Genomic DNA, 16,757 nt, shown 5'->3' with positions numbered 1-16,757 from the left:
CCTCCACAATGGCCTGGACCCCTTCCTTCTCAGCCTCCTGGCTCACCACATAGGTGCTGCACCTGGGCTCATTGGGCTTTCGGACAAGCCTGACCCTGACTCTGAGCTCCTGTTGCAGTGGGGAACAGGATCTCTTCACCTTGCCACAGGATGAGGGGCTGGAGGGGTGAAGCACCCCACTGTGCTCACTGGCTCAGTGTGAGCTCTAAGGGGCTACACCTACCCAGAGAAGAAGGCCCGGGGGTTCACATTGGCTCAAAGGCTCCATCCAGGCCCATGGGCCTCTTGGGCTGAGATTGATGGGAGGGGCCAGTTTTGAGGGCTAAGTAAGAGAATCCCTGGAGCTCAGGCCAGGCCAGGAAGGCAGAGTCCCTCAGCTGGAAACCCACCTCTCATGTCCTCTCTTGCAGGTTCCATGGCTTCCAACAAGCTGACTCAACCTCTGTCTATGTCAGTGGCCCTGGGACAGATGGCCAGGATCACCTGTGGGGGAGACAACTCTGGAAGAAAAAATGCTCACTGGTACCAGCAGAAGCCAAGCCAGGCTCCCGTGATGCTTATCGATGATGATTGCTCCCAGCCCTCAGGATTCTCTCAGCAATTCTCAGGCACTAACTCGGGGAACACAGCCACCCTGACCATTAGTGGGCCCCCAGCGAGGACGCGGCTATTACTGTGCCACCAGCCATGGCAGTTGGAGCACCTGGCAGTGACTCACAGAGACACAGGCAGATAGAGGAATGGGACCCAAACCCTCCTACCCCGGCCTGACGCTCACTCTCACCAGCTGTCTGAGCAACTGTAGGCCAGTGGGTCAGCCATCCTCTCTGGTCCTGGTCCCGGCCCTCCAGGGCTGGGGAGACTCTAGCAGGTTGCCCTCTCAGGGCCTCCATTTACCCTGCTGAGAAATGGCAGCTGGCGGGGGTACTTTTATGAGTCACAGAGGCTGTGGTCAGCACCTTGTGGGTCCAGAGGTCCCCCTACTAGCTGAACATTGTCCCCTCTCTGGTCTTAGCTCCTCACTCACTTCTCCCAGGAGTGATCCCTGGAGTTAGCTCCTAGCTGGACCCTAATTCGCGGAGGCCCTTCTGCCTGTTAGTTTATGTGATCACTCTGCACAGAGAGCCTGGACGTTTATGCATTGAGAAGAACCTCCTCAGGCGAGAAGGACGGGGTCCACAGCTGGGCGCTCGGCACCACAGCCCACCCACCCCCAAGAGAATCTGGGTTCACACTCCCTGCTGCTTTGTAAGTTGATATGTAAAGTTTCATCAGAGGTGTATCAAACATTGACGACACGCTTTACATATATAGAACGGAAGTGAGTAACATTGTGATTGGATGCCCACTCTTTTTTAAAATTCTTCTCTAACATTTAGAAATTTTCCATCCATTTATACCGTTTTAGGCCTCAAAATCTTTTATCCATTGTCCTCCCGTACATCTCAGTCCTAGAAATATACATTAAATTTACATTCTAAAACTTAGTTTAGGGGGGAGGGGCAAGATGGCGGAAGAGCAGGGTCCCCAAATCACCTGTCCCCACCAAATTACCTAGATAACCTTCAAACCATCCTGAAAATCTACGAATTCGGCCTGAGATGTAAAGAGAGACCAGCTGGAATGCTACAGTGAGAAGAGTCCGCGCTTCTATCAAGGTAGGAAGACGGGGAAAGAGAAATAAAGGAACAAAAGGCCTCCGAGGGGGAGGGGCCCGCGAGGAGCCGGGCTGAGGCCGGGGCGAGTGTCCCCAGGACAGGAGAGCCCCGTCCCGGAGGAGCAGGAGCTGCACCAACCTTCCCGGGCGGGCGGAAAGGGGCTCGCAGGGAGTTGGAGCAGGACCCAGGAGGGCGGGGATGCCCTCGGGCTCCCGGGGACACTAACAGACACCTGCGAGCGCAGGGAGAGTGCTCCGAGCTCCCTAAGGGCTGCAGCACGCACCGGAGCAGCTCGGAGGGGCTCGGGAGCGGCTCCAGGGAGGGGGCTGCGGGGCGGGAGCGCGAATCCACAGCGCAGGCCCCGGAGCACAGGGCGCCGGGACACAGCCCAGGATCCGGCCTCCCCCGGGACAGGCAGAGGCCGGGAGGGCCCAGGACAGCGAGGACGCTCCTGCCCCGAGCTGAGCAGATCAGCGGCCCCGCCCCGGAGCCTCCAGGCCCTGCGGACGGAGAACGCGAGAGCCGAGCCCCGTAGTTCCTGCGGAGGCTGAATCCAGGCTTCCAGAGTTGCCATAGCAACTGCTGCTGTTCCTCCTGGGGCCTGCCGGGGTAAACAACCCCCGCTGAGCCCTGCAGCAGGCAGGGGCAGAGCAGCTCCCCCAAGTGCTAACACCTGAAAATCAGCGCAACAGGCCCCTCCCCCAGAAGACCAGCTGGACGGACCAGTTCCAGGGGAAGTCAAGGGACTTAAAGTCTACAGAAATACTCCCCCGTGTTTTTTTTTTCTTTTTTCTTTTTTCTTTTCTTTTTGATTTCTGATTGCTTCCCCCACCCCCTTTTTTTTTCACCTTTCTTTCTTTTTCTTTCCCTTTTTCTTCTCTTCTTTCCTTTTTCTTTTCTTTTTCTTTTTTCTTTTTCTCTTTTCTTTCCTTCTCTCTCTTTCTCTCCTTTTCCCAATACAACTTGTTTTTGGCCACTCCGCACTGAGCAAAATGACTAGAAGGAAAACCTCACCTCAAAAGAAAGAATCAGAAACAGCCCTCTCTCCCACAGAGCTACAAAATCTGGATTACAATTCAATGTCAGAAAGCCAATTCAGAAGCACTATTATACAGCTACTGGTGGCTCTAGAAAAAAGCATTAAGGACTCACGAGACTTCATGACTGCAGAATTTAGATCCAATCAGGCAGAAATTAAAAATCAACTGAATGAGATGCAATCCAAACTAGAAGTCCTAACGACGAGGGTTAACGAGGTGGAAGAACGAGTGAGTGACATAGAAGACAAGTTAATGGCAAAGAGGGAAACTGAGGAAAAAAGAGACAAACAATTAAAGGACCATGAAGACAGATTAAGGGAAATAAATGACACCCTAAGGAAGAAAAACCTACGTTTAATTGGGGTTCCCGAGGGCGCCGAAAGGGACAGAGGGCCAGAATATGTATTTGAACAAATCCTAGCTGAAAACTTTCCCAATCTGGGAAGGGAAACAGGCATTCAGATCCAGGAAATAGAGAGATCCCCCCCTAAAATCAATAAAAACCGTTCAACACCTCGACATCTAATAGTGAAGCTTGCAAATTCCAAAGATAAAGAGAAGATCCTTAAAGCAGCAAGAGACAAGAAGTCCCTGACTTTCATGGGGAGGAATATTAGGGTAACAGCAGACCTCTCCACAGAGACGTGGCAGGCCAGAAAGGGCTGGCAGGATATATTCAGGGTCCTAAATGAGAAGAACATGCAACCAAGAATACTTTATCCAGCAAGGCTCTCATTCAAAATGGAAGGAGAGATAAAGAGCTTCCAAGACAGGCAGGAACTGAAAGAATATGTGACCTCCAAACCAGCTCTGCAAGAAATTTTAAGGGGGACTCTTAAAATTCCCCTTTAAGAAGAAGTTCAGTGGAACAATCCACAAAAACAAGGACTAAATAGATATCATGATGACACTAAACTCATATCTGTCAATAGTAACTCTGAACGTGAACGGGCTTAATGACCCCATCAAAAGGCGCAGGGTTTCAGACTGGATAAAAAAGCAGGACCCATCTATTTGCTGTCTACAAGAGACTCATTTTAGACAGAAGGACACCTACAACCTGAAAATAAAAGGTTGGAGAACCATTTACCATTCAAATGGTTCTCAAAAGAAAGCAGGGGTAGCCATCCTTATATCAGATAAACTAAAATTCACTCCGAAGACAGTAGTGAGAGACGAAGAGGGACACTATATCATACTTAAAGGATCTATCCAACAAGAGGACTTAACAATCCTCAATATATATGCCCCGAATGTGGGAGCTGCCAAATACTTAAACGAATTATTAACCAAAGTAAAGAAATACTTAGATAATAATACACTTATACTTGGTGACTTCAATCTAGCTCTCTCTACCCTTGATAGGTCTTCTAAACACAACATCTCCAAAGAAACGAGAGCTTTAAATGATACACTGGACCAGATAGATTTCACAGATATCTACAGAACTTTACATCCAAACTCAACTGAATACACATTCTTCTCAAGTGCACATGGAACTTTTTCCAGAATAGACCACATACTGGGTCACAAATCGGGTCTGAACCGATACCAAAAGATTGGGATCGTCCCCTGCATATTCTCAGACCATAACGCCTTGAAATTAGAACTCAATCACAAGAAGAAGTTTGGAAGGACCTCAAACACGTGGAGGTTAAGGACCATCCTGCTAAAAGATAAAAGGGTCAACCAGGAAATTAAGGAAGAATTAAAAAGATTCATGGAAACTAATGAGAATGAAGATACAACTGTTCAAAATCTTTGGGATGCAGCAAAAGCAGTCCTGAGGGGGAAATACATCGCAATACAAGCATCCATTCAAAAACTGGAAAGAACTCAAATACAAAAGCTAACCTTACACATAAAGGAGCTAGAGAAGAAGCAGCAAATCGACCCGACGCCCAGCAGAAGAAGAGAGTTAATTAAAATTCGAGCAGAAATCAACGAAATTGAGACCAGAAGAACTGTGGAACAGATCAATAGAACCAGGAGTTGGTTCTTTGAAAGAATTAATAAGATAGATAAACCATTAGCCAACCTTATTAAAAAGAAGAGAGAGAAGACTCAAATTAATAAAATCATGAATGAGAAAGGAGAGATCACTACCAACACCAAGGAAATACAAACGATTTTAAAAACATATTATGAACAGCTCTACGCCAATAAATTAGGCAATCTAGAAGAAATGGACGCATTCCTGGAAAGCCACAAACTACCAAAACTGGAGCAGGAAGAAATAGAAAACCTGAACAGGCCAATAACCAGGGAGGAAATTGAAGAAGTCATCAAAAACCTCCCAAGACACAAGAGTCCAGGGCCAGATGGCTTCCCAGGGGAATTCTATCAAACGTTTAAAGAAGAAATCATACCTATTCTACTAAAGCTGTTTGGAAAGATAGAAAGAGATGGAGTACTTCCAAATTCATTCTATGAGGCCAGCATCACCTTAATTCCAAAACCAGACAAAGACCCCACCAAAAAGGAGAATTACAGACCAATATCCCTGATGAACATGGATGCAAAAATTTCAACAAGATACTAGCCAATAGGATCCAACAACACATTAAGAAAATTATTCACCATGACCAAGTAGGATTTATCCCCGGGACACAAGGCTGGTTCAACACTCGTAAAACAATCAATGTGATTCATCATATCAGCAAGAGAAAAACCAAGAACCATATGATCCTCTCATTAGATGCAGAGAAAGCATTTGACAAAATACAGCATCCATTCCTGATCAAAACTCTTCAGAGTGTAGGGATAGAGGGAACTTTCCTCGATATCTTAAAAGCCATCTACGAAAAGCCCACAGCAAATATCATTCTCAATGGGGAAGCACTGGGAGCCTTTCCCCTAAGATCAGGAACAAGACAGGGATGTCCACTCTCACCACTGCTATTCAACATAGTATTGGAAGTCCTAGCCTCAGCAATCAGACAACAAAAAGACATTAAAGGCATTCAAATTGGCAAAGAAGAAGTCAAACTCTCCCTCTTCGCCGATGACATGATACTCTACATAGAAAACCCAAAAGCCTCCACCCCAAGATTGCTAGAACTCATACAGCAATTTGGTAGCGTGGCAGGATACAAAATCAATGCCCAGAAATCAATGGCATTCCTATACACTAACAATGAGACTGAAGAAAGAGAAATTAAGGAGTCAATCCCATTTACAATTGCACCCAAAAGCATAAGATACCTAGGAATAAACCTAACCAAAGAGGTAAAGGATCTATACCCTAAAAACTATAGAACACTTCTGAAAGAAATTGAGGAAGACACAAAGAGATGGAAAAATATTCCATGCTCATGGATTGGCAGAATTAATATTGTGAAAATGTCAATGCTACCCAGGGCAATTTACACGTTCAATGCAATCCCTATCAAAATACCATGGACTTTCTTCAGAGACTTAGAACAAATTATTTTAAGATTTGTGTGGAATCAGAAAAGACCCCGAATAGCCAGGGGAATTTTAAAAAAGAAAACCATAGCTGGGGGCATCACAATGCCAGATTTCAGGTTGTACTACAAAGCTGTGGTCATCAAGACAGTGTGGTACTGGCACAAAAACAGACACATAGATCAATGGAACAGAATAGAGAACCCAGAAGTGGACCCTGAACTTTATGGTCAACTAATATTCGACAAAGGAGGAAAGACGATCCACTGGAAGAAAGACAGTCTCTTCAATAAATGGTGCTGGGAAAATTGGACATCCACATGCAGAAGAATGAAACTAGACCACTCTCTTGCACCATACACAAAGATAAACTCAAAATGGATGAAAGATTTAAATGTGAGACAAGACTCCATCAAAATCCTAGAGGAGAACACAGGCAACACCCTTTTTGAACTTGGCCACAGTAACTTCTTGCAAGATACATCCACGAAAACAAAAGAAACAAAAGCAAAAATGAACTATTGGGACTTCATCAAGATAAGAAGCTTTTGCACAGCAAAGGATACAGTCAACAAAACTCAAAGACAACCTACAGAATGGGAGAAGATATTTGCAAATAACATATCAGATAAAGGGCTAGTTTCCAAAATCTATAAAGAACTTCTTAAACTCAACACCAAAGAAACAAACAATCCAATCATGAAATGGGCAAAAGACATGAAGAGAAATCTCACAGAGGAAGACATAGACATGGCCAACATGCACATGAGAAAATGCTCTGCATCACTTGCCATCAGGGAAATACAAATCAAAACCACAATGAGATACCACCTCACACCAGTGAGAATGGGGAAAATTAACAAGGCAGGAAACAACAAATGTTGGAGAGGATGCGGAGAAAAGGGAACCCTCTTACACTGTTGGTGGGAATGTGAACTGGTGCAGCCACTCTGGAAAACTGTGTGGAGGTTCCTCAAAGAGTTAAAAATAGACCTGCCCTACGACCCAGCAATTGCACTGTTAGGGATTTACCCCAAAGATTCAGATGCAATGAAACGCCGGGACACCTGCACCCCGATGTTTCTAGCAGCCATGTCCACAATAGCCAAACTGTGGAAGGAGCCTCGGTGTCCATCGAAAGATGAATGGATAAAGAAGATGTGGTTTATGTATACAATGGAATATTCCTCAGCCATTAGAAACGACAAATACCCACCATTTGCTTCAACGTGGATGGAACTGGAGGGTATTATGCTGAGTGAAGTAAGTCAATCGGAGAAGGACAAACAGTGTATGTTCTCACTCATTTGGGGAATATGAATAATAGTGAAGGGGAATATAAGGGAAGGGAGAAGAAATGTGTGGGAGATATCAGAAAGGGACACAGAACATAAAGACTTCTAACTCTGGGAAATGAACTAGGGGTGGTGGAAGGGGAGGAGGGCGGGGGGTGGGGGTGAATGGGTGACGGGCACGGAGGGGGACACTTGACGGGATGAGCACTGGGTGTTATTCTGTATGTTGGTAAATTGAACACCAATAAAAATTAATTTATAAAAAAAAATAAAACTTAGTTTATTTTTTCTCAAGATTTTACTTACGTATTCATGAAAGACACAGAGAGAGAAAGGCAAAAACACAGGCAGAGGGAGAAGCAGGTGCTCTGTTGGGAACCAGATGCAGGATTCGATCCCAGGACCCTGGGATTACGACCTGAGCCAAAGGCAGACGTTCAACCACTGAGCCACCCTGGTGTCCCTAAAATTTACTTTCATAGCCTGTAATCTTGAGCGTTAAATTCTTTTCTGCCACACTGGGTTTGCATCATAATTATTCATAGCAATATGTGATCAAAACAACATAAACATTAAACTTCACGTAGATAATCATTAAGTAGAGTTGATACGTGGATCCATAGATGAATATAATGTCCTGCTAAAATGAAGCAGGGCCCTGCATCTCTTCTGTTCTGGCTTCCATTTTTATATGCAACTCGAAGAAACTTTGTCCCCATAAACAGAAGATTTGTGATACAATTTCACTCACAGATCTGAGCTTCTTCCTACCTATATGCCAAAAATCATTAGTGGCTGATTGTGAAAAATTATTTTTTTCAATGACCTATCAACTGGCAGCTCTATTTCATATTCTTTTAATTTTTCTGAAAGCAGAGAATGGGAAACCACCTGACTTCAAGAGGACTTGAACTGGTAGACCGTTTGATGCACCACCAGACCCTTTCTGGAATGAAGGGCTTATTGCCCCATCTGCTGGGAAAGGTGCCCACAGACAGCCCTGACTTCATCTGTCAGCAACCTTGATGAAGAGAGCCACCTGGAGCCAAGTCATGGTCCTGCCCTGGGCAGCGGGCCTCCAAAGGTTGATCATTATGAGTCTGAAGGCCCAGCCTCTCAGCCCACCTGGAGAAGCTCAGAAGGGCCATCCCAGCAGCAAAGCTCCACTATAGCTGACTCCTTCTTCTGTCCACCCTGCTTCCCATCCATCCCTTGTACACGAGTTGGTCCCAGTCACTCTCCCCCTAAACCTCCTGCAGTCTGACCCCATCCCAGAATCAGCTTCCAGGGGAGAAGGGGCCATCTGCACAGAGCTGTCTCCCAGCCATTTGTCATCCACTTTCCTAATTTCATATCAGGGACATGCACCAAGGAACTTGACCAGAACTAACTAAAAGACACTTTGTGTGTGACAGAGTTTAAAAGACTGAGAAAAAATTAAAATGCTTGTAATCATCATGCATCTTTGCAAATACAGTATTTTTTTTTAGAAACATACTTTCATCTTCTCATGTGCTTTAAGTATATTTTTTTTCTCCAAAATCTGGGGCTGCCAATCTGAATCATTCAATCTAGGGAGAAGCCACACTGTATAATCTAATTGGTAAAGCCAGTTCTCACTATCAACGATACTATTCGATGTGCTTCTGGTAGTATCGGTCTGGATCTATTTGTCAGCACGAGTAAACCTCTGAGTGGGTAATTGGGGGAATATTATAAAATCACTTAAAACTAGAGGATGTGTCTGGAGACATGGTCAAGCAATAAAATAATGTCGATTTTATATGATCATCTATTATATTTTATTTTTTATAATAAATTTATTTTTTATTGGTGTTCAATTTGCCAACATACAGAATAACACCCAGTGCTCATCCTGTCAAGTACCCCACTCAGTGCCCGTCACCCATTCACCCCCACCCATCGCCATCCTCCGCTTCCACCACCCCTAGTTCATTTCCCAGTTAGGACTCTTTATGTTCTGTCTCCCTTTCTGATATTTCCTACACATTTCTTCTCCCTTCCCTTATATTACCTTTCACTATTATGAATATTCCCCAAATGAATGAGAACATACACTGTTTGTCCTTCTCCGATTGACTTACTTCACTCAGCATAATACCCTCCAGGTCCATCCACGTCGAAGCAAATGGTGGGTATTTGTCATTTCTAGTGGCTGAGTAATATTCCATTGTATACATAAACCACATCTTCTTTATCCATTCATCTTTCGATGGACACCGAGGCTCCTTCCACAGTTTGGCTATTGTGGACATGGCTGCCAGAAACATCGGGGTGCAGGTGTCCCGGCGTTTCATTGCATCTGTTTCTTTGGGGTAAATCCCCAACAGTGCAATTGCTGGGTCGTAGGGCAGGTCTATTTTTAACTCTTTGAAGAACCTCCACACAGTTTTCCAGAGCGGCTGCACCAGTTCACATTCCCACCAACAGTGCAGGAGGGTTCCCCTTTCTCCACATCCTCTCCAATATTTCTGGTTAATTTGCCTTGTTAATTTTCCCCATTCTCACTGGTGTGAGGTGGTACCTCATGGTGGTTTTGATTTGTATTTCCCTGATGGCAAGTGATGCAGAGCATTTTCTCATGTGCATGTTGGCCATGTCTATGTCTTCCTCTGTGAGATTTCTCTTCATGTCTTTTGCCCATTTCATGACTGGATTGTTTGTTTCTTTAGTGTTGAGTTTAAGAAGTTCTTTATAGATCTTGGAAACTAGCCCTTTATCTGATACGTCATTTGCAAATATCTTCTCCCATTCTGTAGGTTGTCTTTGAGTTTTGTTGACTGTATCCTTTGCTGTGCAAAAGCTTCTTATCTTGATGAAGTCCCAATAGTTCATTTTTGCTTTTGTTTCTTTTGCTTTCGTGGATGTATCTTGCAAGAAGTTACTGTGGCCGAGTTCAAAAAGGGTGTTGCCTGTGTTCTCCTCTAGGATTTTGATGGAATCTTGTCTCACATTTAGATCTTTCATCCATTTTGAGTTTATCTTTGTGTATGGTGCAAGAGAGTGGTCTAGTTTCATTCTTCTGCATGTGCATGTCCAATTTTCCCAGCACCATTTATTGAAGAGTCTGTCTTTCTTCCAGTGGATCGTCTTTCCTCCTTTATCGAATATTACTTAACCATAAAGTTCAGGGTCCACTTCTGGGTTCTCTATTCTGTTCCATTGATCTATGTGTCTGTTTTTGTGCCAGTACCACACTGTCTTGATGACCACAGCTTTGTAGTACAACCTGAAATCTGGCATTGTGATGCCCCCAGCTATGGTTTTCTTTTTTAAAATTCCCCTGGCTATTCGGGGTCTTTTCTGATTCCACACAAATCTTAAAATAATTTGTTCTAAGTCTCTGAAGAAAGTCCATGGTATTTTGATAGGGATTGCATTAAACATGTAAATTGCCCTGGGTAACATTGACATTTTCACAATATTAATTCTGCCAATCCATGAGCATGGAATATTTTTCCATGTCTTTGTGTCTTCCTCAATTTCTTTCAGAAGTGTTCTATAGTTTTCAGGGTATAGATCCTTTACCTCTTTGGTTAGGTTTATTCCTAGGTATCTTATGCTTTTGGGTGCAATTGTAAATGGGATTGACTCCTTAATTTCTCTTTCTTCAGTCTCATTGTTAGTGTATAGAAATGCCACTGATTTCTGGGCATTGATTGTGTATCCTGCCACGCTACCAAATTGCTATATGAGTTCTAGTAATCTTGGGGTTTTCTATGTACAGTGTCATGTCATCGGTGAAGAGGGAGTGTTTGACTTCTTCTTTGCCAATTTGAATGCCTTTAATGTCTTTTTGTTGTCCGATTGCTGAGGCGAGGACTTCCAGTACTATATTGAATAGCAGTGGTGAGAGTGGACATCCCTGTTCTGATCTTAGGGGAAAGGCTCCCAGTGCTTCCCCATTGAGAATGATATTTGCTGTGGGCTTTTTGTAGATGGCTTTTAAGATGTTGAGGAAAGTTCCCTCTATCCCTACACTCTGAAGAGTTTTGATCAGGAATGGATGCTGTATTTTGTCAAATGCTTTCTCTGCATCTAATGAGAGGATCATATGGTTCTTGGGTTTTCTCTTGCTGATATGATGAATCACATTGATTGTTTTACGAGTGTTGAACCAGCCTTGTGTCCTGAGGATAAATCGTACTTGGTCATGGTGACGATCATCTATTTTATAGTAACTTTTTATAAACAAAATAGGACATTAAGCTATTTGTTAATATGTAATTTGCAACATACAATGCAATAGCTATGATGTTATGTCACATATAATATAGTTATAAGTAAACGTGAGGATGTGTGGGCTTTAGGGAATATTGAGGTCTGAATCAAATATAAATCACATTAGTATTGGTAGCCATCAGGAGGGAGCGCTTGCTGTGGCTGTAATAAAGGAGACTGCACCACCCTCTAAGGACATGTGCTGTCCAGATGAGAACCTGCTAGGATGATTGTTCCTGGTGGAACAGTTGAGGAGCTGTGCCTGCTACCAAGCCACACTTGCCACGCAGGTCCTTGCCATGGTGGTGTTCCCCTCCCAGGTATCAATCTGACTTTGGAAAGGGCCTGGAAAACAGGGCTTCACTATGCAAAGATCAACCCATCTGGTGAGGTGAGGCCGGAACCTCAGGGTGTTGGCAAAGCCCACCAGAACTCCGTTCCCCTGTTTAACTCCCACCTGCTCCACAGTTTCCTGGAGTTCCAGGCACACAACCAGTGTGAGCAGAGTAAGACACTGTCATTGCATGTAAAATATAATGGAGGACCCCAAAACTCAGTAATCAAGATAAATAATATCTAATGCAATATTTATGGAAATCGCAATGAATGCAGAAAAATACTGTGATGATGAGAACATCAAAAATGTAAGTCAGGTCAGGATCCCACCCTACTCTGGAGTGACTCGCTTCCCTCGCCTCCCCGCAGGCGGTGATTCCAGGAATGAGGTGGACACCGAGGAAGGTGCGAACCAGAGTCGGACTCAGCATCCTCCCACCTGCTCCCTTGGCTGGAACCTTTCCCTGGCCTCCGGCCTACCCTTCCTGAGCTCCAGCCTTTTCTGGGGTTCAGCCTCCTTCTATTGCTGGTCTTTGCTGCCCCCTATTGGACTGTCCTCTTGGGGTGCACTCCAGGCGGTTGGATTGGGAACCTTAGAGGTTAAGTCACTGAAATGTTCTGAAGCACCCCACCCCCACCCCCCGGTCCCACCCATCAGTTCCAGACTGGCCACACCTCATTAGCAATAAAAAATAAAAATGAAAAAAAAGACTGATCCTCCCAGGTCTCTGACTGGTACTGGTAAGTCCCAGAACACAGTCTTTAACCAAATTGCTGTGTGTTTTAGGAAAGAAACTCTCTCTCTCTCTCTGTGCTTCAGTTTATTCATCAGTTGAGGGAGCTAGAAGGTCCCCACCAGGGCAGTGAGTCTGTGACATCTGCAGAAGCATATAATTCTCTTTCCATTTGCTGGAGGAGAGCTGGGGAGGGAAGGCTGCACCCTCAGGATCACCAGGGAGGCAGAGGTCTTCAGGGTTCATGGGAAGCCCTCAGAGGGGGACTCAGAAGCTACAGAGCCAGACCTTGACTCTGAATGTTCTGAGATTCCAGAACCTTTGTCACATCCCCAGACACACACACACACACACACACACACACACACACATCAGGCACAACAGTGAGATGAAAAGGCCCAGCTAGCTTGAGTTTAGGGTGGAGGGGAGAAAGGAGCTGGGCAGATTCCGATGCAGGCAGTCTCTATGGTCTGTGGAGTACAGAGTGGGCAGGAGACTGACCAGCAGGAGGCTGGGGACACCCTCTGACATGGGAAGCAGGGCTGAAGTAATTGGATAGAGATGCACCCCTTCCACTCCATGAGAGAAGAGCTGGGGCAGGGCACAGAGGAGATGGGGCCCCTCAGCAGGGGGCCTACCAGGACAGCTGCACTGGGGTTCCCCTGGCCGAGCCAGATTCACCCTTGGCAAATCTCAATCCAGGGAGGGGTGAAGGGCAGGACTGAGTGGGCCGGAGCTGCAGCTACACCAACTGGGAAGACCCAGCTCATCCCTCTGGGGTCCCCAGTTAACAAGCCAGACCCAGATTTCTGACCGCAGCCACCACAAGAGGATGTGGTCTGCAGCAGTGGCTGCCCAGAGGCTGTGGCAGGTGCAGCAGTAGGAAAGGGGGTACAGCTGAGATGCTGCCTTTAGGGACAGCCCCTTCTTCTTCCTAACAGCTGAGGCTATCCCCCAGAGAACCACAGCTTCTAGGCCCTAGATAGCAGGTGCATGTCACACTCACACAGGGGTGCTGGGATGGAACAGCTTCAGCCTACACCCCTGGGGCTCACCCTGCTCCAGGCCCCAAGGTACCAGGAACCCAAGGTCAGAGGCAAGCATGGGCTTCATCCCATGGAAAGGATGATCTTTGCCAAATGTAGCAGGAAAGTTAAGGAGTGCCTGACTCAAAACATGGGCCAGGGGCAGCCAGGGTGGCTCAGCAGTTTGGCGCCACCTTCAGCCCAGGGCCTGATCCTGGAGACCCAGGATCGAGTCCTAGGTAAGGCTCCCTGCATGGAGCCTGCTTCTCCCTCTGCCTATGTCTCTGCCTCTCTCTTATCTCTCTCTCTCTCTCTCTCTCTCTCCCCCCCCCCGTGTCTCTCATGAATAAATAAATAAAATCTTTAAAAAAAAAAAAAACATGGGCCAGACAGCTCTTAAATGGACGTTCCAGGAAAGTTACTTTGGCAGGCCCTTGGACGCTTCTTTTAGACACAGAAACAAGAGGCCCTATGTGACTGCAGACCTGCACTTGAGCAGGTGCATGAAAGACTTTGCACCAAAAAAGACAAGTGAAAAGCAAGAGGGGAGGTGCTGGTTGACAGGCGGGATCCTGCCACCTGTTCTGCACTGAGCGGTGACTTTGCCAGGCCTGGAGAGTGGGGTCGTCATCAACAAAGCATGTTCTGGAGCTGCGCCAGGTTCAGGTTTCTGCATAGAGCCTGCTTGAACATCAATTTTCTCATTTTCAAATGGGCAAGACAATCTCAGCCCAGCCAGCAGCCGGCCCCATTGTCTGCATCAGTCTTACTGCATTACCTATTTATTATATTCCTGGCCTTTCCAACAGACCTCAAGCCAAAGCACCTGTGCAGCCCATCTCTCCTGCATCCCTGCCTAAAAGAACCCAAACCTTGGCTCTCTTGCAAGCAAAGCACGAGCCTTCCAGGTGGACAGAGGGCTGCTGCATCCCTCCTAGATTCTCACACACCCTGACGCCCACTCCCAGAATAACGTTGGCCCCTGCATTCATTTCTCTGGACCTTAGTCTTCTCACCTGTAAAACAGGCACACTAGCCCCAGGACACACCAGCAGTTGTTCTAAAGTCCAAAGTCCGAGGAAGGTAGAAAGGGAATGGGCAATCATTCAACACCTGCTATATCCGGGTCTTAGCATTCACATGATCTCATTCATCTTCATGACAGCCCTGCTGCAGAAGAACTGTGTCCATTTTACAGATGAGGGAACTAAGGCCCAGAAGTCACCTAGATATGCAAAGTTTCAACATTCTTGAGCCTGCTTGAGTGAGGGATGTAGAATCACTCCCTGCAGGGCCCTTGCCCAGCTGAGAAGCTGAGATGACCGCAGGGGAACCAGCCAGTCTTGACCAAACTCACCAAGGAAGTGGAGCATGCAAGGACCCAGCCTGGGGGTATTGGGCAGAAGAGGAGCCCTAGCCTCTCTTGGAGCTCCACCCCAAGGAATCAGGCCGCTTCAGGCCCCAGGGAGACGCTCCACAGATCTGGGACACCCTTGGGGAATAATAGGGAAATAAGGCAGGTCAGGTATGCCCAGCCCGGGGCCCCAGGGGCGGGGACTATGGTCAGGCTTCAGGGGAAGGAGGTGGGGCCCAGGACTTGACCACAGCAGGGCAGTTGGCAGATGTCACTCTGAGGGAGCTCCCCAGGAGTAACAGCCATGGGCTCTGGAGAGGGCTGGGCACTGGGTGCAGGGACCAGAGAAGGCCCAGGCAGAGGACAGGGCCATCTGGGCCAGGCACACTGGGAAGCCACTGCCAACAAGAGGCACCGGGCCCTCTCCAGAAAGTTCAAGCCGAGCTTCCACCCTGAGAGCATATGAGGCCCTGGTGGGCTGTGAGGCCCCTGTTGGAGCAGAACCCCTATTGCAGCTGAGCCTGGCCGTGGGTGCCCATGGCCCTCTGTCCCCAACGCAGCACCACCGAGCAGAGCCCTAGCAGGGAGGAGGCGCATGTCCAGCTTTCGAAGCCTATGAGATAGGTAAGGAGCCAAGTGAGTCATGGTGGGAATATATGGAGTTCCCTGAGTGGGGAGCCAGGAGTGGGCATCCAAGAAGAGAGCAGCGGTGAAGGGAAGTAGGGGGTGAAGGAAGAATCAGCCAGAGAGAAGGGGCCTGGGCAGACACTGGCTGTGTTTAACGTGTTGATATTTGTCCTGCGTGGATATTTTTTTGCACGGATTTTTAGCTTTGAATACTGTATGAAAATATTATTTATCTTGATGATTGCATTTCTGGCATCTCTTACATTTTGCACTAGTGCCACCTTTGCCTCACCCTTGTCCTCTGGGTAAGGCCGAAACACGGAGGCAGGAGCAAGATGTGTCCAGCCAGTACTAATTGTTTTAAGGGCAGAACATTTCTCTCTGTGGCCATGCAAGTCAGATCCTGGTGTTATCCCCATCTTGCAGAGTAAGATAGAGGTCCAGAGAGGTAGGTTGACCTCCCCAAGGTCACGCAGCACAGCGGCACAGTCTCAAGACTATAAGAAGTCAGAGAACTGAACGCTGTGATCTCATCAGCATGTCCTGTGTGGGAATAAAATGGTGCAATAGTAGAGGTGGTCTGCAAGGCATTTAGAGATGGGAGCAAGGGCTTGGCTGAGACTCTCTCAAGGATGTCCTCCCTGCCACTCATTCATAAATATTTATAGGGGCCAGGTCTAGGGACCCAAAAAGGGCTGGCCTGCACCAAAGGGGTGATGTCCAGGGGCTGGGACAGATCAAACTGATCTGACTGGTGGGGCCCTGGGAGCAGCCTGGGCTAAGAGGAGCAGCCCAGGCACTTCAGGGAGATCCCTGGGGAGCTGCTGGGAGAGTGTTTGTACACGCTATGCTGTGCGCCGTGCTGTGTCTTATGTGCTATGTCCTTGATCTTGAGATCCAGAGGAGCTGTTCAGGGACTTAAGTAGCAGACTGTCAGATTTGTATTTGAAAAACCGTTTTCAAATAGGAGACTGGTGTGAGGCCAGATTAGAGGACCAAGGACAGACAATGGCCCAAAGCTTGCGCCTTGGGGATGAG

General features: G+C 46.8%; 1 protein-coding gene across 1 annotated transcript in view; it reads left to right on the top strand.

Annotated features, from left to right (window-relative positions):
* The window catches only part of LOC129507641 (immunoglobulin lambda-1 light chain-like), a 62,820-nt gene that overhangs the window by 13,844 nt on the left and 32,219 nt on the right, over nt 1–16,757 (top strand). Inside the window, exon 3 of the mRNA XM_055322173.1 lies at nt 10,680–10,684. Within this exon, the coding sequence (XP_055178148.1) occupies nt 10,680–10,684 (5 nt within the window). The remainder of the gene's footprint in view (nt 1–10,679; nt 10,685–16,757) is intronic.

This window comes from Nyctereutes procyonoides, unplaced genomic scaffold (assembly GCF_905146905.1).
Source record: "Nyctereutes procyonoides isolate TBG_1078 unplaced genomic scaffold, NYPRO_anot_genome, whole genome shotgun sequence".
NCBI lineage: Eukaryota > Metazoa > Chordata > Mammalia > Carnivora > Canidae > Nyctereutes > Nyctereutes procyonoides.
Note: the sequence above shows the minus strand (reverse complement) of the source record. Positions and strands in the feature narration are given on the sequence as shown.